General features: G+C 41.9%; 1 protein-coding gene and 1 long non-coding RNA gene across 3 annotated transcripts in view; one reads left to right on the top strand and one right to left on the bottom strand.

Moving 5' to 3' along the window:
• LOC120734883 (E3 ubiquitin-protein ligase rnf213-alpha-like) overlaps window positions 1-19,925 on the bottom strand; it is a 94,628-nt gene that overhangs the window by 2,750 nt on the left and 71,953 nt on the right. Inside the window, exons 48-65 of one of the 2 annotated variants that reach the window (XM_040033982.1) lie at window positions 8,936-9,140; window positions 8,678-8,853; window positions 7,891-8,013; window positions 7,491-7,601; window positions 5,965-6,207; window positions 5,737-5,821; window positions 5,283-5,317; window positions 5,079-5,182; window positions 4,178-4,331; window positions 3,798-3,972; window positions 3,545-3,633; window positions 3,193-3,444; window positions 2,564-2,693; window positions 2,296-2,382; window positions 1,716-1,896; window positions 1,166-1,370; window positions 587-664; window positions 94-291 (exon numbers count right to left, since the gene is read on the bottom strand). In XM_040033982.1, coding sequence (XP_039889916.1) covers window positions 94-291; window positions 587-664; window positions 1,166-1,370; window positions 1,716-1,896; window positions 2,296-2,382; window positions 2,564-2,693; window positions 3,193-3,444; window positions 3,545-3,633; window positions 3,798-3,972; window positions 4,178-4,331; window positions 5,079-5,182; window positions 5,283-5,317; window positions 5,737-5,821; window positions 5,965-6,207; window positions 7,491-7,601; window positions 7,891-8,013; window positions 8,678-8,853; window positions 8,936-9,140 — 2,631 coding nt within the window. The remainder of the gene's footprint in view (window positions 1-93; window positions 292-586; window positions 665-1,165; window positions 1,371-1,715; window positions 1,897-2,295; window positions 2,383-2,563; window positions 2,694-3,192; window positions 3,445-3,544; window positions 3,634-3,797; window positions 3,973-4,177; window positions 4,332-5,078; window positions 5,183-5,282; window positions 5,318-5,736; window positions 5,822-5,964; window positions 6,208-7,490; window positions 7,602-7,890; window positions 8,014-8,677; window positions 8,854-8,935; window positions 9,141-19,925) is intronic. The other variant, XM_040033991.1, reaches the window with a different exon arrangement.
• The window catches only part of LOC120734901, a 28,729-nt gene continuing 24,013 nt past the window's right edge, over window positions 15,210-19,925 (top strand). The window contains exon 1 of the long non-coding RNA XR_005696132.1: window positions 15,210-15,220. This is a non-coding gene — a long non-coding RNA (uncharacterized LOC120734901). The remainder of the gene's footprint in view (window positions 15,221-19,925) is intronic.

Here is a 19,925-nt window from a genome sequence, read left to right as displayed (position 1 = left end):
TTTAGATAGTTTGTTCTCTCTGGTCTTTGCTTTGTCATTAATACTGATTTTTGATATGTGAGGCTCAGCGTGAGAGAGAATACATGCAATGACCTTCAGTATGTGCTGATTAATGTTTTGGTCCATCTTTAGTATTTCCTGAAGGTAAGTGACCAGTTTCATTTTGGGGTCACCACCAGTCATTGAGAGATAACCCAGAAGCAGCTCCACAATCTTCAGTGCTTCACACACTTCGCTGTAGGAGTCCAGCTGTCTCGACACGGAGTTCCAGATCAAACGGGACAGAGCCGTCTGATAGAGAAACAAAGCAGTGAAGTCATAAAGCACTGAAAAGTAAATCATCCCAATATAACTGTGTAATGTGTGAGTAGATCTTTTATAGATGAATGTTAGGACAATTTTTCTTATTTGCTGTGACTATTCGGCCCGAAATATTTATGCGATTTGGTGATAAACAAAACATCAATCTGCTATACCTGTAATAACCATTTACAGATTAGAGATAGTAAGTCCATTTATCAAGAATATCTCCCAAACAAATATTAGCACTTTTACTGTAAACTCAGTATGGGTCATATTACTTTACCTGTGGCACTTTTCCATGAACAGTTTTGAAAATGGTCTCATAGTCTCTCTCTTGCATATTGACCAGCGTGGGAATTCCCTTAATAAAACACAGGGGTTAAGTGAAGCAGGGAAATATGTAAATATGATTTTAAACTAAGTAAGATCACATAGAACAGATACAAGACTTGAGTCAAATGATGAAAATTTCCCACTGTAGTTAACCAACACAATAAAAACAAACTCCATAGTGCAGTGGTTTACAACTTTGCCTAACAAAAGATTCCTGGCTTTATTCTGGAAAAAGAATCCCTTGGAGGTTTTGTCAGGGAGGACTTAAGATGTAAAACCCACATGTTGTAGCAGTGTGCTGTCATAAATATGTGGAACAAACAGTAATAGCTTAGTCCTATTTGTGTTTGTACTGTATTTGCTTCTTGAGCCCCCCTGCCGTCTATTACGATAGAACTTCAACAGAAAATGAACTTCTTTGCAGTGGAGAGAAATCAAGAGTTTAAAACAACTGGAACTCTTAACTTCAGCCAAAGTTTGTGTAATTTTAGACGTGGAACACATGTTTTAACTGGCTGTGTGGACTCACTGCGCGGGTAATGAGAGGTTTTCCCTGCAGAAAGCGGGTGAGGATCTGCTGTTGGATACTGGGCAGGTCATACTCAGATATTGTCTCGTGGCCACGTTCCAAGCTGTACTGACAGTTGGACAAAACCAGTGGAAGCAGATCCTTCTCCACATCATAGCTGATCACATGCTGCTCCATTAGCTCCATCAGACTCACTGTGTAGTCACTGCAGACATCACAATGTAGATATAAAGTTTAATCTCCCCACATGTCTTTGCTCATGTTGGTCTAGAATGCAAGAAACTATTTTGATGAAGAAAATTTTTGTTGAGAACAAAACTGAACTGTATTATATTTACAATATATAATGTATCAATAGCATCGACTCAGTAATTGGTTATGTCGCTCTGGGTATCTATGTCAAGCTCCCAGGTGAAAGAAAGGATTTTTAATACTAACACCCCTGAATGATGCTCATTTGACTCATCTGTCCCTTTGTTTGAAGTTCAGGTAGGAGGATACCTGATACAGCTCGATTAAAAAAGCTACATAACCTGCTTTAAAAAAGTACCTGCTGTCCTCTCGTGTGTGACGGTCCACTGCATTCACCAACTCATTGTGGAGAGTCACCAGATAGCTGACCAGCCCTGTGGCACACAGGCCTGGACCCTGCCGACGGGGCAGGAGGTACCTGAGGTCACTGTCCAGGTCCAAATCCCTGCTGCAAAATTCTTCTGGAATTTTGATTTCATCTATAGTTTTGAAAGGACAGATAAATAATTCCTTATTTCAAATATAACAAAAATCTACATATGTGTTTATTAACTGTTCCATTTAATCACAAGAACAAATAATAATATGTTTTCAGTAATTGGTCAGTGGTAGATCTTTTTCTATTATTTTGACCTTTATTGTTTACAAAGTCATTTAGAATTAGAATTATGTTTGCTCTCGAAGGCAACTAAAATCAATCAAGAATTCCACTGTTCCCATTTTAAACCCAGTAAGGCAAAGTCAAATCAAGCTATTTTTTTTGTATAGTTGATAAAAATGTCCTGAAAAAAAATACAAAATAAAAGGAACAATAAAAGATTTAACTGCACCAACAAATTATCTTGTTGTTCAGACAAAGGGTAGAAGTGTTTACTTACTGCTGGTGACAGAAACTCTTAGCTGATTCCATGTTTTCAAGAAGGTCTCAATGTGTTTTTGATACTGCTGCCCCATTTCTGAAACAACAAATTTAAAAACATTTGCATGACAAACAGAATAAAAATATTTCAGTTGCTTTGTCTGTGTAGCAAAAGCCAACTTTAAAGGATTTTGACTGTGATTTTCACATTTATTCAGAAATAGTACTGTAGATTAATCACGTCATTGTTCACATTTGGAGAGAGTTTAGATCCATATAATCTGCACCTGTTTGCTGATCAATGAATTCTCTGATGGAGCCCACGATATCTTCCGTTGCATTTTGGTACTTTCTCACCAAACGTTTCTGCAGGTTTAGGATTTCTGGGAGGAATTTGATAAGCCGAAATTCTCTCTCCTGAAAAAACAAAACAAAAAAACAATCGGCTGATAACAATGCTTCAATAGCACAGGCTGTGTATCTTTGGTTATTTTCAATTCTACCAGTGAGAATAATAACAAGCTTACTGAAACTTTTTAAAATTGCTTTTACATTTAAAATATATAAAGATAATTAGTTATAGCATGGTGGTGCACTGATATAATTGAAGGTTGTGGGAAAAGATAGACTATTCAATTTCTATTCAATTTCTATTCTAGAAATGTGTGACAAAGAACATTGTACTCATCCATCTCATAATATATGAGGGCAAATTTGACATTTGGTCTAAAGGTTTTAAAAAAAGAAAACTTTGCAATTATCCATAGTGCACAGTGTTACCTCAAAGACAAAAAACAAAACAAACAAATAAAAAAAACCTCAGTCTGGTCAGTAATTCACGCATGCAATCGAGTAAATTTTTGACTGGATGGGTGAATTCTGATCAATCAAAGCTTTACATCTGTGAGACACACACCTTCTGCAGGAACCTCCAGAGCAGGGGGAGCTCCTCCTTTTGATTATTCGTCTCCATAATGTGTGTGAGGCTGAGCAACGACAGCCTCTCCCTGCAGCTCCACACTGCTGAGCTGTCGACCTCAGAGCCCTGTTGCAGTGAGGTGAGGAAGCTAAAGTCATCACCGTGGATCGTCCTTATGATGAAGTTGGAAGATACACGTGAGTCATTTCTGACGGTTCCCTTTGCCTCTTGTAGGAGTTGGTCAAGATCCTGGACACAAAATATTGGTAAGGGTATATAGAGGGTTTATATAGATAAGAGTGAAAAGGGGTTCATGACAAAAAGGGTAAAAACTGAGCTAACAAATTACCATCAGCTTTGGTGTCATAATATCTGTCGCCACAGTAGTCTCCCAGGTGTTTCTGGATTCTTTGGTTGTAAGGTAAGGGTCGATAGTAGCTAGAAGAAAAGTCAAAAATGAATGGCAGACTCTTTCTAAGCTTAAATGGAATCACAATTTTAATCAAGTTCTTATGAAGTACTGACTTCCATTATTTCTTCCTGTCATTCTAGATGTGACCATATTTGACACATGTTCATGTGACTAAAGATTGGATACTTACTGGAACTGGCCCGTGGTAGCTCCTGCAGTGATTTGAGCACCAAGTGAACAGATGTTACGTTGTCGTCAGCTCCTTTTCCCAGTGCCTGGGACAGATGCTCAAGATCCTTTGTTATGTGCAACCTGAGAAACAAACTGACATCCTCCACAGGTGGCTGGATTATCTGTTGGACAACCTGAACAAAGAGTGAGTGACAGCATCATTGTTAGATGTAATAAAACAAACAACATCATTCATTGAGTTTTGTGGATTATTCATGAACAGCTTATGACTTAAGCTGCTTAGATATTGCCACTACTGTACAAAGTAACTCTCACTTCAGATACTTCATTTAAAAATGATTAGGATCCACAAAGATAGAGTAATTATATTCTGCTCACCTCAGGTTTCTCTGAGGCTCCCAGCACCATGGCCAAATGTGTAACCAACCTGACCAGAGTAAAGGGAGTCAGAGACATGTGTTTGGTGTCTAAAGCATCTGGGTTGTTTCTCCGTTCAGGGTCTCCCAGAATGTGACCGGGACGTGTTTGATCCCTAAAACAACAGATTTGTATCAGTAAGAAGAAGAGCTGGTATACTCCCAGTGCCACAGCTTTAATGGTAGAAAACACATTCACACATGCACATTTTTCTTTCTCTAAGTCCTTTCCAAGTCTAAGTCCAAATATGTGTTACTTTTCCAAGTGGAAGGTTTGACATCACTGGATAAATATACTGAAAATTTATGCAGTAGATTTTTTTTTTATAAATCAGCTGAAGCTACTTTGCAGAGCAATTCAATTATATCAAAGTCTTTGTTATCATCTAAAGACAAATGAGCAGTGCCTGAATTATCTTGTGCTTCCAATTTCTTCTTCTGATCATTTTCTTTGAGGATTTAATGAAGAGGCACAGTGTCAGTCTGTGCCTAAAAGTTGTGAACAGGAGTGTTCTTGTGGCTGGTCTCATGTATTTGTGTATTTGGAGTTTCATGGTGTTTAAATAAGTCATGCAAATGTGAATTACAGTCTGTGACACACAATTTACTGCTAGCTAGCTAGCTAGCTAGATATCTATCTATCTATGAATATAAATTAACTAGGAACCAAGCTTTTAAGACCTGAGTTTCACTGTAACATTAAAGAAAGGTCTCCAAAAGTTGATTCTGTTCATCTGGATGCAGCGTCCAGAAGAACAGAATCAACTTTTGGAGATTTATTTTCCTGGATGATTGAGAATGCATCAAGACATTAAAGAAAGGTGTTTAGTACATTAAATTTCTTGGAATTTAATGACACTCACTCATGCAACTGAACTTTTGTGAATCCAGGCACGACTGCGTAATGTTCTCCTCCAACTTCTTCACCACACTCCAGACATCGGCCTCTCTCTATGGGCATGCCGCACTACAGCAAATGATGGCATAAATAGTACAATTATTAACAATATTATATTTGTAATCACTGTCATTAATATATTAACTGGAACGGAATAAAAATGGCTTACCATATCAACGCAGCATGGATGATTATTTGGACAGACTATGGGGAAAAAAATCACTTGAGTTATTAAAACATAATATGCAGCACTCTGTGAAGTTATAGGCAAGTTTATGCAAAGTGCTCCTAGAACCAAGTCTTGCCACATCCTTCTTGCCATCTTGGTAACACATCTGTACACGCTTATTTTGAACCATTACCACTATTAACTTAAGTTAATGGTCACCTGGACATAAAATCTGCATGCATAAAATCATGGGCTAAATCCAATAAATAAGTCTGGTGACTTTGCCCCACAATAAAATTAAAAAAGCTTTACATCCCCTATAAATGTCTTTATATTTGCTGTTGCAGAATTCTTCAAAGGATTTCAATTTAGGGCTGTTTGTGTGAAAACCTAAATTACAACAAAGGATCATTTATAATGTTTTAGTTGCATATATAAAAGGAGTAATACTTACCATACCAAGTGAGCTGGCCCTCATAATTCATGGCTGCCTGGGCAACAGCTAAAATGTCATCAGGCATTGTGGGTATAAAAGCCCTCTGTAGGTTAAATGAAATGACAATCTAAGAAACTGCACAAAGGTAACATAAATGTAATGTTGTTAAGTTAACAAGTCCACTGAGCAGTGAGTGACATCTTTATGACTACATCCACTTTTTACATATGACGTCCTGATGTTTACCTGCATATTTTCAGGAGACAGACCAAGATGCTTGAGTGGCATCAGCAGGTGATGATTCCCAGTGAGCAGCACTGCTGCCAGATGAATGATCAGCTCAGTGATGGTGTTCTCCATGATAGCACTACCAGGCTGAACAGTGAGCGCTCCCAACCTGTTGTAAACCAAGGCTGAGGCAAATCGTCTTACTTCTGCTTGATGCAGATACGTTGAGCCCTCGATGAGGTCATCAAATTCAAGACATTGCTTTAGGGAATATAGAAGACATGTAAGAAAAACAATACAATTTAAAATTTCACCCTCAAAAACAGGAAGAATAATTGACGGAATAATTGCACTAATTTGTTAAACAGAGTGTCATATTTGATTTTATATTAGTAGATATACTAGAAAGTAGAAATGAGTGTCTGGTCATCTGATGTGATTAATGTGATTTTTAAATTTTGGGTTTATGTACAGGGAGGTCAGGAGGAGGCTCTGCTACAGTTTAGGTTGGCATTTCGGCCAGTGCTATTGTTCTCGTTCAATTTTTTTCCTGAGGATCATCTTCTTCAGTGTGTCATCCTCTTTTATCCCATCTGTCAATCTCCAGACAGCGAAGGAAGTGATCCTACTACATTTATTGAGATAAGCGACTAACATTTGGAGTTTGAGAGTCAATAAATAACTCAGTTTGTAACATGTTCTACAACATTTTGGACCCCAGGTTGAAATATGTGAATGACTGTCAGGTTAGGGTTGTTCTTTTTACTCATGAGTGTGGCTTCTCCCGTCTATCTGCACATCACAGCAGCTGCACCATAACAGGCAAAGCCAAAAAAAAAACTCCCACTTTTTTCAGAGACAGACTTCATAAGAAGAATGTCTCCAGGATGCTGCAAACAGCAGCCTGTGGGTAACCTGTACCAAGTAAAAAGAAGAAGAAGCTACACAACTCACAATTGTTGGGAATTGTGATATAGATGATAAGTTGTGGTTTATACTCAGTAGGAATATTCTGAGGATTTTGTGTGAGTCTTCTGATGTTCTGATTTTTATATAGCTAATTGTAGTTTTCACTCAGAAACAGCAGTGCTTGGTGGCTTTATGAAAAGCTGGAACAAAAGAGGATCCTGTTCATCCTGTCACATTTTCACTGTAGACTGTTTCAAGATGCAGTACTAAAAATCAGATGGGGTGATGATTCCCCACTGGGAATAAAAAATAATTTAGCAGAGACAGAGTCGAGTAGAAGGGGGGTGAAGTTCCCCCCTCCACTGGCAAACTCTCCCTGGTTTACACCCATATCAACATTATTGCTAGAGCAGCACATACCGTTTTAGAAAATATGGAAATGATTGTTTTTGTCCCTGAGTTTGTAAATCATCATCCTTCATTTATATTTCTAAAACTTTGAGACTCAGCGTCACACTTACAGCTGAGAATAAAATCCCCAAATCCATGTTTTTCTGAATAAAATCCAATAATTCTTCTAGAGTCTTGATGCTTTATCCATTTGCTACAGATGGTAATTTTCTCATTGTTCATACCTCAGGAGTAGGATGAAGACCCCTGTTTTCAGATCTGTACAGAGTTGTAACCTCTCGGAAAAGAGCCAGCAGGAGAAACACTGTCCGATTCTTTGGTGATGCCGTGCATCTCTAATGTATAAAAAATAATAATAATGAAAAGTATAAGTGTAAAATAAAAATAAAAATAAAAATGAGCATATAGAGTAAAGTACTAGTACTATTGTGAGTACTACAAAAGTACTACAAAGTATCTCAGGTCTTACAATGTAACTAGCAGTAATGAGAAATGTTTAAATGTTTAAATTATTATTATTATTATTAAATGAACTTAGCAGACAGATTGTGGTTTCATCAAAACAATATAATAGTAACAGGTAAGTGAAACACATGAAAGAGAATGTTTGGCGCATATTTATACCTCACAGGCGTCTTCTATCTGCTCGACATCACCGTCCACTACTGCCTTGGCAACTGCTTCTCGCACAGACTTGTACTCCTCTCCATACACAAGATACTGGTCCATCAGGCCTCCATCTTCATTCTTTTGACACCAAAATTGCAACCAGAAAAGGAAGCATGTTTAAGTACATATATTACACCCGAGATGTTCTGGTATGACGGGCCTTTCGGGACATTATTACTGAAAGCCTCTTACACACACATTACTGAAATTTTATCTTTGACACACACGATTGCAAAGCCACACCGCTGACACCCTCACGCACTGCACTAAAATGCTTGCTCACACTTCTTAAAACCCAAAAAATTTCAGTTGAACAGGAAGCCTTCATGTTGTGGTCTGGCCACCTCTAGACAGACCATAACACAGTAAAATCTGACTTTATAAGCTACGGTTTTGCAGCCATCACTCTGTGTCTTCACTCCCCAGGAGGCTGTGATCTTCCCTGTTTATCTTAGTTCGTTATATCTCAGGCTCTTCTTTTTTGTCTTCTTTTCCCTCAGCCCAACTTCTTCCAATGAAATGGCTGGCCTGAGTGGACGGGGGCTTTTTTTCTATTAAAAGGGTGTCATTCCTCCCTACTTGTTCTTGTTCATCAACAAGTCTGGGCTTCTGTCATTGTAGAGTTACATTGTAGAGTCTCCTTACCCAATACAGTGCCTAACTATTGATATGATCTCACACGTTATAGATAAAACTGTCTGAATTAATTTAACTATACTCCAGTTTTTGGCAGTAGCTTTACCTGCTGATGTATCTCTTCAGGGAAAATCCAGAAGAACTCAGGTTTTTTCATCATTGTCTGGACGTACTCCACACCCTGTGATTCGCTGAGCTTGCGGATGAGGTAAACACGATACCAGTCATTTCCACTGTCCTCACAGAGCTTTTTCACCATGTTTAGAAAATCTTCTGCTCCGTCTGGAACAATGACAAACATTGTTTTAGCTGCAAACCGCTGCAAACTGTAGTAGTGCAATACAATAGGAAACGTATAGCTTACCAGGCAGTCTGTCACTGATGAGCTGTGCAGCCATGGTGAGCGTCACACGCAATCGGGCAATATGTTGCAGGTGTTGAATACAGACTGTTGCTGCAGCAGAAGTGTCTTCTTCCAAAAACAAGCGCAGGAACTGTGTTTCATTAATAAACCATTGTAACTCTGCAGCTTTGTTGCCCTCCTGAGGCATTTTCTCCCAGATGGAGTCCTGCAAATATCACCAGTTAATTGTCACTTCATCTGACCTCTATCAATTTGAGGTATAGCTGTCATTTAGACCATACCCCATTCAGAAGTTGTCTATTTGACAAATATCAATCAATCAATCAATCAATCAATCAAACAAACAGAACAACAAAAGAGTAACAAACAGCATATCAGATGTGTTAATGCTTGTAGGTCTTGGACCCAGTGTTTTTGAGTTTATGAACTTTGAATTTTTGTTTATTTAGACAAAGGTTTTGTTTTCTGTTTAACTTTTACTTTGCTTCGTGTTTATATTTGTTTTTTCGTGTAATTATTTGGCATTCCTTAGAGATCTTAGTTTCCTGTTTGGCTTAGACTTTAGTTCCATCCTAAATGTTTCTTATATTACCCTCCTGTATCAGTTTCCCTGCATTAAGTTCATTTATGTGTCTCTGTTTACCCATTTAGTTATCACTCCTAACTTCCTGTTTTGTTTTGGTAGTTATTTGTCTCTACTGTCTTGCATTTATTTTGACCTTCCCTCCTTCCTCGTTGTCTTTGTGTGTTGTTAGCTGCGTTCATTCCTCCCAGTTGCCCTCTTGTGTATAAATACAAATAAATAGTGTGTAATTCTTATCCTATCTCACGTTCTTCCACCCACTTGTGTTGTATGTTAGATTCTGTTTGTCTTGCACTGGTTGTAAATGACAAATTCTTATATAGTCCTTTTATACTCTCCCGGAGGACTCAAAGCGCTTTATACAGTGGCTTGGAAAAGTATTCGGCCCCCTTGAACTTTTCCACATTTTGTCATGTGGTGAACACAAATGTGCTACCACATTTTGGTAAATTTTATTATTTTTAAGAAAAACATATGTCAGCAATTAAGACAATTATTATTTTACATTCATTACGTGTAGTCCATAACAATTGAGGAGAGTAAAAGTGAGAAATAATAAGCGGAACTGTTGACACTGTAGTCGTTCGCCCGCGGTTGCCTAGAGCGGACCAACTTCCTGTCCTCTCAGATGCAATTCGGGAAAAGACACGAGTGCTCCTGTGATTCTTTCTCTGAGACTCTACCTTTATTTTTACAGGTCAGTATCGTCTTAAAAATAGTGTATGAGGGTTTTGTGCCTTGTTCTACTTCGGTGTTTACTGAGAGTTATGTTGACACCGCCGATGTAACCTTAAGTGGGGTTTAGTTGAAAATTACTGAAGCACGGCACCGCAGCGGTGGTAAAGGCGAGCCGCGCAGCCCCAGGTATCGCGAGAGTTACCGCGAGAGTTCGCCAGCCCGCGGGATGTATTTAAACTTGGTAAATTCCATTTAACAAGCAAATATGTGTGTGTGGTGCTCCAATTTAACTGTAAAGGCCCTGACATCAGATTATTCGAGTTTAAAATATCTTATATACACTTTATGGTTCAAGTGGTGTGGAAATGTTAAGAATAAGCTAAGAATGAATGTACATTTATGTTGTTACATTGCAAAGTAATACATCCAGGTGTGTTTTGTCTAATCTAGTAAGATTTATGCACTTATATCAGATTTGTGGATAAGCTATTTTGAGTTTGCCCTATATGTGAGAAAGAGCAATAAGACGTTTAAGGCATTATGTGCTATCTGCACTGCTGATGTAAAAGAGTGAAGGAATAGTGTGATTAACAGTGTAAACTGGAGAAATGTAATGACCATAGATGCATATATTTGCCAAATGCCTTTTATTTACCTTTTACAGTTATTGAGCATATCTGACAAGTGAAAGCACTGGATGTAAATTATATTTGTTGATCTGAAATAAGAGATGCAATTCGGGAAAAGACACGAGTGCTCCTGTGATTCTTTCTCTGAGACTCTACCTTTATTTTTACAGATTTGTATTCTTTTTGTTATTGTGGTCTTCACATCTGGGACCCGTAACAAACTGTGGGGGCTCGTCCGGGATCTCTCCTCTACAGTTGTCGAGGGCAGATCCAGTGATACCAGAACCACGACACAATCGTGACAAGGCCGTTACTCCAGCCAAGCCAGCGAGTAGGTGTCCAGGTAGTGAGGTGAAAAGGGGACCTTTGCCTCGACATGGAACCGTACTGCAGTGAGGGGAGTGTGACGCATCCTAGTCACTATCGAGCTGAAGGATAATCAGAAATACATACAACATGTCGACCGAGAGAAAGGAACTTGCCTGGAATATCAGGAGACGCTTGTTTTCACTCCAAGGTCAAGACCTCTTCGAACTCGCTAAGAGCCTCGCATCAGAAAACAAAGACACTACACAGCTCAGTCAGGATGATAAAGAAGGTTGTATGGACTATATCACCTCCTACATGCAGTCAAATACACTATTGCAACTTGAAGATGAGGGCATGAGTCATTTGTTGACGCTGAATGATTTGATTAATCTGGTCATCCAGGGAAGTAATCCTGCCATGCAAACAGCTGGTGAGAATGAAGTACATGCCATGCCCAGTCCACAACCATCTAATACCGTGCTAGACCCACAACCGCCGGAAGATCCACCAGATATATCACCAAATCCCTATGCAAACGCAGAAACACAACAGTTAGAGGAGTTGAGGAAAGCGTATGAGACACTGGGTGAGAGGCTAAGACTATGTGGAACTGTAAGGGCCCAGTCACCTGCTGTAGCACGCCAGCAGAGCAATTTGCAACCACAACCAATCATACAGATTAGCCCTAAGCAGCCAGTCACTGTAAGAGACTTTTCGTACTTACCACGCAGAGAATTCAAAGTGTTTGGGGGACAGATTGGAGACAACAGTTCCGAAATCAGCTACAACAGTCTCACCAAGCAGATTAATGAAGGAGTTAAAGAAGGATTTGTGGAGGCTGAAATTGTTCGAGGTGTGTTGAGAATTGTGAAGCCTGGCACTTTCCGGGACATGTTAATGCTCAAAGATGACCTGTCTCTCCATGAACTTCAGGGCTTTCTGAGGTCTCATCTCGGAGAAAAAGCGACAACTGAAATGCTCCAGGAGTTAATGTGTGCTAGACAAAGTGAACAAGAGACGCCCCAGCAGTTTCTGTATCGCATGATTGGACTTAAACAGAAGCTTATTTTTCAGTCGAAGCAGGCCAACACTGAGATCTCCTATGACCCAAGAACTGTCCAGGAAGTTTTCCTCCACACAATCTATCAAGGCCTGGGGGCTAAGTACGCAGACTTGCGACAAAGACTAAGACCTCTCACCTCAAACAACAATGTCACTGACGAAGAGATTCTTAGTGAGGTCACAAAGATTATCAGTGATGAAAATGAACACCAGCGAAGGTTAGGCCAAGTCGCCCGCCAAAAGAGTGCACAAGCCCAAAGTGCTGGGATCGAAGCAAACGACAAGATAGCCAAAGAACAATCCTCACCAACAATCAAACAACTTGCCGCCCAAGTAGAGACTCTAACTAACATGGTCGCCAGCCTGATTAAACAACAGGAGGCAAAGCCTTGCCAGCTGTCCCCACAACCACCTCCCAACCCGCTTTTCCAAACCCCAGCCAACCCCAACAGACCTCCTCAAAAGAAAGCGTTCCTTTGTCCAAAGTGTACTGAACAGAACTTGCAGGACTGTAGTCATTGCTTTGTATGCTGCGAGTCAGGACACAGAGCAGTGGGATGTTTAAAGCGGACCAAAACTCAGGGAAACTGGAATCGGTCTCTGTCGAGGGACAGCCAGAGGCCGGCGCAGAGTCACAGTCCCAGCCAGTAAGGTCCTCCTCTGCACAGCTTACTACTGAGTGTGCAAGACGTCGCAGTAAGCTAAAAAGAAAGCAGCCAAAGCGAGACCAGAGAAAGCAACAGGTAACCTCTTGCCAAAGTTTAACACCAAACAGCTGTAAAGTCCCCCTAGTTGGAAAGAAAAGCCTCCTCAAGTGTTTGATTGGTGGCTATCCAGTGACAGTGTTATTTGATTCTGGCTCACAAGTGAGTTTAGTGGACAGACAGTGGGTTCAGCGGTTTATTCCTAACTATCAGGTGCGACCCCTCCAAGAGCTGTTAAATGATGGACTTGAAGTTTATGCGGTTAACGGACAAGCAGTTCCTTATGATGGGTGGGTTGAACTTACAGTCACTCTCGCTGGTCACGAAGATCCCAATCTTACTGTGCAAGCCCCTTTCCTTGTCAGTAAGCTGTCACTCCCTCAGCCCCTCCTGGGAGCGAACGTGCTTGGCGCCATTATCCAAACACAAGAGTCAGACCGAGAGGCCAGTGCTCTATTGTATAGTCTCCTACGCAAAGCTTTTGGTACAGACGAAGAGCAAGTGATGGCTATGGTAAACTTCATACAAGTACCACAAAGAGCAGAATGTGACCCAGCCACAGTGAGAATTGGGAAGAGCAATGTGACCATTCCTGCTGGAAAAGCAGTCCAAGTGTGGTGCAGAGTACCCCAAAGTTTTGACATTTGTGACCCCCTGGTGCTGTACGAACCCGACGAGAACACTGCCTTGAGACACCTGAGTGTTGGGGAAGGGCTCCTTGAGATCAACAACCCTCAAAGGCCATTTGTTAAGGTCCCCATCTCTAACCACTCCAAACACGAAATAATTCTACCGAAGAGAACAGCCCTGGGTACTATTCAACATGTCGCTAAAGTTATTGAGGCAGACCGACCCACAAACACATCAGAGCTGACTCAACCCACACAGAGCCCCATCACCATAGCTGAGGTAAGCGCAGCCACCCCTGTTTCTGAACTGTCCACTGAGTCATGGCTACCCCCAGTTGATCTTAGCCACCTGAGTCCGGACCAACAGAAGTCAGTTGAAAAGGTGTTAAGGGAAGAGTGTGAGGCGTTCTCTCGTAGCAGCACAGACATAGGCTGTATCCCTTCACTACAAATGGAAATCAGGCTCAAAGATGATACACCAGTCCAGAGGGCCTATGCTTCTATCCCTAAACCCCTCTACAGGGAAGTAAAGGAGTATATCCAAGAGCTGATTGTCAAGGGATGGGTAGTGAAGTCACAGTCGCCGTATGCTGCTCCAGTCATTTGCGTAAGGAAGAAGGATGGGTCTTTACGTTTGTGCATCGATTATCGTCTCTTAAACAACAAGACTGTGCCAGACAGACACCCACTCCCCCGGATCCAGGATCTCACAGACTCGCTAGGTGGTTACAGCTGGTTCTCGATCCTGGATCAGGGTAAAGCTCTTGGTCCTCTTTCAGCGTTTGTAAAACCATCTGTCAGGAACTTGGGGATTATCCTTGATCCTGCTCTTACGTTAGATAGTCATGTTAAATCTCTTGTTCGGTCCTGCTTTTATCATTTAAGAAATATCTCTAAATTGAGCTCCATAATTTCCTATACCGAACTCGAGATTGTTATTCATGCTTTTATTTCATCACGATTGGACTATTGCAATTCCCTGTTTACTTGTTTAAACAAAGGTTCCTTGGAGCGTCTGCAGATCGTTCAGAATGCTGCAGCAAGACTTCTGACGAAAGTTTCTAAATATTCACATATAACACCGTTGCTTAAGCAGTTACATTGGCTTCCTGTTGAATCTAGAGTCCATTTTAAGATTTTGGTTTTAACTTTTAAGGCTCTTCGACAACAAGCACCACCATATATTATTGAACTTTTGCAGCCCTATGCCCCTAGTAGGTCTCTGAGGTCGAGTAGTCAGGGCCTACTTGTCATTCAGTATACGAGACTGAAAACTAGGGGTGATAGAGCTTTTGCTACTGTGGCCGCTCGACTTTGGAACTCCCTTCCTCAGGACCTACGATCCGTTGATTCATTGATTACTTTTAAAAAACAGCTAAAAACTTATCTTTTTAAAATTGCTTTTTGTTAACTTTGTTTGTTTTTTGTCTTTTAATCTGTTATATCTGTAAAGCACTTTGTGATGTCTATCTAGAAATGTGCTATATAAATAAAATTTTACTTACTTACTTACTTACTTACTAAAGCTTATCATCAAGGTTTCATCGCAGAAGGCTCAAGGTACCTGACGGCATTCACTACCCCGTGGGGCCTCTATGAATGGGTGAGGATACCCTTTGGACTGTCTAATGCCCCAGCAGGCTTCCAACGGAGCATGGAAGAAATGCTTGACACCCTCAGAGACGAGTGCTGTATCCCTTACCTTGACGACGTGCTTTGTTTTTCCAAGTCGTTTGACGAACATGTCCAAGTGCTACAGAAAGTCCTCCAAGCCCTACAACGGCATGGTGTAAAGCTAAAACCCGAGAAGTGTGAGCTGTTCCGTAAAGAGGTTCGCTATGTCGGCCGATTGGTATCTGCAGATGGAGTAAAGGTGGACCCCAAAGATACCGAGGCAGTACAGGCACTCAAACACAAAAGGCCACAGACCGTCGGAGAAGTCAGGCAGCTTTTGGGATTCCTAAGCTACTATCGGACGTATGTGCAGGACTTTTCCCGCATAGCCAAACCGTTGTATGACTTGCTCCAAGTCCCGTCCAACACACTGCCACCAAAGCCAACTAGAGGCAGAGCAAAACACACTCAGCAGCCTTCTCGAGCCCTGATACAGTGGAACAAAGAACACCAAGAGATTCTCGAGCGCTTGATCGACATGCTCACTCAGCCACCAGTGTTAGCGTACCCTGACTTCACCCGCCCTTTTATATTGCACACGGACGCATCCCAGAGGGGCCTTGGTGCCGTCCTATATCAGAACCAACAAGACAAGATGAGAGTGATTGGGTACGGGTCTCGCACGCTCACACCTGCTGAACAAAACTACCACTTGCACAGCGGAAAACTAGAGTTTCTCGCCCTCAAGTGGGCAGTTTGTGACAAGTTTAAGGATTACCTCTACTATGCTCCACATTTCACCATTTTTACAGATAACAATCCCTTGACATATGTCCTCAGCACAGCAAAGCTCAACGCAGTTGGACACCGTTGGGTCGGACAATTGGCAGATTTCCACTTCGACATCAAATACCGGCCGGGAAAAGTAAACATTGATGCAGATGTGCTGTCACGTTGCCCACTTGACATTGAGAGGTTCATGGGAGAGTGCTCAGGGGAACTGTCGGAGGAAGCCGTATGTGCAGTTTGGGAAGGGAGCAGAAGAGCGAAGCAAGGAGACGTAGCATGGATTGCAGCCCTTAACCTCACCGCACCAAACCTACCTGTCAAAGAACCCCTACAGTCAATCAGTCATGACCAACTTGTGCAATCGCAGAGAGCAGATCCAGCAATCGGGAAAGTCATTGACATGGTAGAGAAGGACATAAGACCAACAGAAGATGACAAGGCTGACACTAACACAAAGAGACTGTTGAGAGAGTGGAGTCGGCTGCACATGGAGAATGACCTTCTCTATAGAAAGACTACAGGACGCAAGCAGCTGGTCCTACCTACTCTCTACAGACAGGTAGCTCTCACACACCTCCACAACAACATGGGCCATGTCGGCGTGGAGAAAGTCTTGAACCTGGCTCGAGAGCGGTTCTATTGGCCTTTCATGAAGAGAGAAATTGAAGAGTACGTCACAAGGAAGTGTCAGTGCATCAAGCAGAAGAAGCCAACGACACACGAGAGAGCACCCATGGGTAGCATAACATCCAGCTCCCCTCTTGAGCTTGTTTGCATTGACTTCCTGCACTTAGAGTCTTGTAAAGGTGGGTTTGAATATATACTGGTTGTTGTAGACCATTTTACCAGGTTCGCACAAGCGTATCCCACCAAGAATAAGGCCGCAAAGACCGCGGCAGACCGCCTCTTCAATGACTACATTCCCAAATTCGGCTACCCCTCCAAGCTCCACCACGACCAGGGTCGCGAGTTCGAGAATCAGTTATTCAAGTCCCTAAGAGAACTCGCAGGCGTTGGTCACTCAAGGACATCCTCCTACCACCCCCAATGCAACCCTACTGAAAGACTGAATCGCACCCTGTTACAGATGCTGCGTACACTGGGAGAAAAGGAGAAACAAAATTGGAAGGAACATCTACCCCATGTTATCCATGCTTACAACTGTACCAAGCATGAATCGACTGGCTTCTCTCCGTACTACCTCTTGTATGGTCGACACCCTCGTCTTCCAGTAGACCTTCTCTTTGGTCTCATGGCAGAAAACAACACTGAGACACCACATGGGTATGCAGAAAGATGGAAAGGGAAGATGACAGAAGCATACCGCATTGCAAATGCAAACAGTCAACAGTCAAGTTCCAAAGGCAAAGCAAACTATGACAAAAGATGCAAAGGAGTAATGCTACAGGCAGGAGACCGAGTACTGGTACGAAACCTGAGTGAAAGGGGGGGCCCTGGCAAACTGAGACCCTACTGGGAGCAAACGGTCTACATTGTGAGGGAGCAAGTGGGCGACAACCCCGTCTACAAAGTGAGTCCAGAGGCGGGAGGCCGTCCTGTTCGCACCTTGCACAGGAACTTGTTGTTACAAGTAAATGACTTGCCAGTGGACATTATCCAAAGTCAGGCTACAAGACCACACAAGAGAAACAAGAAGTCCACCGGAAGACCAATGACACCAGAGCCGAACCCTGACACAACTGACTCGGAAGAGGGTGAGCCATTGTACTGGCTTGGTGTACCCAGATACCCTCGAGGGGGCCATTCTCCAGTCACACCAGTTCCAAGTGGAGCGCAACGGAGCTCCGGTCCAAGTGAACTAGGACAAGTCTTAAGGGCTCGTGTCCAACCTAGAAAAAAAAGTGTCATGGTTCCGGAGGAGGATCTAATTGTGTTAAGAGACCCAGACCTACCTCAACTAAGTGACGATCAGGAGATGCCTCAGGTTCAAGAAGAAGTTGACGTCACTGAGTCCAGTCCTGATCCAGTAGAGCTTCCTGACCCAGAGCCAGAACCCAGGGTGGAGCCAGGGGATGACATCCATCCAGAGCCACCATCTCATCTTAGGCAGTCCAGCAGGCAGAGACGTCCCACCACATTCTTCACCTACCCATCCTTGGGTCAACCAGCCTATCAGGCTCATCCTGCGGTGAACACCATCAACGTCCAGCCTTCGCCATATCCTTCCCTCTACTACCCTCTTCTCTACTCCCAACCCCCCTACCCCTCTCCCCTTACCCTTAGCCCTTACTTACCTGTTTCATATGTTGTTCCTTGCTATTGAATCGAACAGAAATCTCAGGAAGAAGAATGCCTGAAGTCTAAGGACACCTGGGCAAGAGGAATATTCCAGGGACTTCTGTAAAGAGACTTTGTTAGTTTAAAGGTTTTTTTTATAATTCAAGTTAAGTGTCGGGAGCCACTTTTGCTGTTGGGGAGCGTGTGGTGAACACAAATGTGCTACCACATTTTGGTAAATTTTATTATTTTTAAGAAAAACATATGTCAGCAATTAAGACAATTATTATTTTACATTCATTACGTGTAGTCCATAACAATTGAGGAGAGTAAAAGTGAGAAATAATAAGCGGAACTGTTGACACTGTAGTCGTTCGCCCGCGGTTGCCTAGAGCGGACCAACTTCCTGTCCTCTCAGATGCAATTCGGGAAAAGACACGAGTGCTCCTGTGATTCTTTCTCTGAGACTCTACCTTTATTTTTACAGGTCAGTATCGTCTTAAAAATAGTGTATGAGGGTTTTGTGCCTTGTTCTACTTCGGTGTTTACTGAGAGTTATGTTGACACCGCCGATGTAACCTTAAGTGGGGTTTAGTTGAAAATTACTGAAGCGCGGCACCGCAGCGGTGGTAAAGGCGAGCCGCGCAGCCCCAGGTATCGCGAGAGTTACCGCGAGAGTTCGCCAGCCCGCGGGATGTATTTAAACTTGGTAAATTCCATTTAACAAGCAAATATGTGTGTGTGGTGCTCCAATTTAACTGTAAAGGCCCTGACATCAGATTATTCGAGTTTAAAATATCTTATATACACTTTATGGTTCAAGTGGTGTGGAAATGTTAAGAATAAGCTAAGAATGAATGTACATTTATGTTGTTACATTGCAAAGTAATACATCCAGGTGTGTTTTGTCTAATCTAGTAAGATTTATGCACTTATATCAGATTTGTGGATAAGCTATTTTGAGTTTGCCCTATATGTGAGAAAGAGCAATAAGACGTTTAAGGCATTATGTGCTATCTGCACTGCTGATGTAAAAGAGTGAAGGAATAGTGTGATTAACAGTGTAAACTGGAGAAATGTAATGACCATAGATGCATATATTTGCCAAATGCCTTTTATTTACCTTTTACAGTTATTGAGCATATCTGACAAGTGAAAGCACTGGATGTAAATTATATTTGTTGATCTGAAATAAGAGATGCAATTCGGGAAAAGACACGAGTGCTCCTGTGATTCTTTCTCTGAGACTCTACCTTTATTTTTACAGATTTGTATTCTTTTTGTTATTGTGGTCTTCACATCTGGGACCCGTAACAGTCACATTACAGCCACAAACATGAATCAATTTTATTGATTCATGTTCTCACGTGTACACCACTTTGTATTGGTCTTTCACGTGGAATTCCAATAAAGTTGATTCATGTTTGTGGCTGTAATGTGACAAAATGTGGGAAAGTTCAAGGGGGCCGAATACTTTTGCAAGCCACTGTACATCATCCCTCTTTTACCCATTCACATCCATTTTCTTTTATGCTTAGGTCTTTTCTATCTACCAATCACACGCATTCATACTCTGGTGGATGCATCGGCGAGCAACTTGGGGTCAGTATCTTGCCCAAGGATATTTGGCATGCAGACTGGAGCAGCCAGGGATCGAACCACCAACCTTCTGTTCAGTAGATCACATTAGATTTTGTTATTTACATTGTACAGCATGGCTGGGCTGAACGTTTGGGGAATGGTTAGCACTGCTGC

Source organism: Simochromis diagramma, unplaced genomic scaffold, assembly GCF_900408965.1.
Source record: "Simochromis diagramma unplaced genomic scaffold, fSimDia1.1 OVJJ01000334.1, whole genome shotgun sequence".
Lineage (NCBI taxonomy): Eukaryota > Metazoa > Chordata > Actinopteri > Cichliformes > Cichlidae > Simochromis > Simochromis diagramma.
This window is presented reverse-complemented; position numbering and strand designations above follow the sequence as displayed.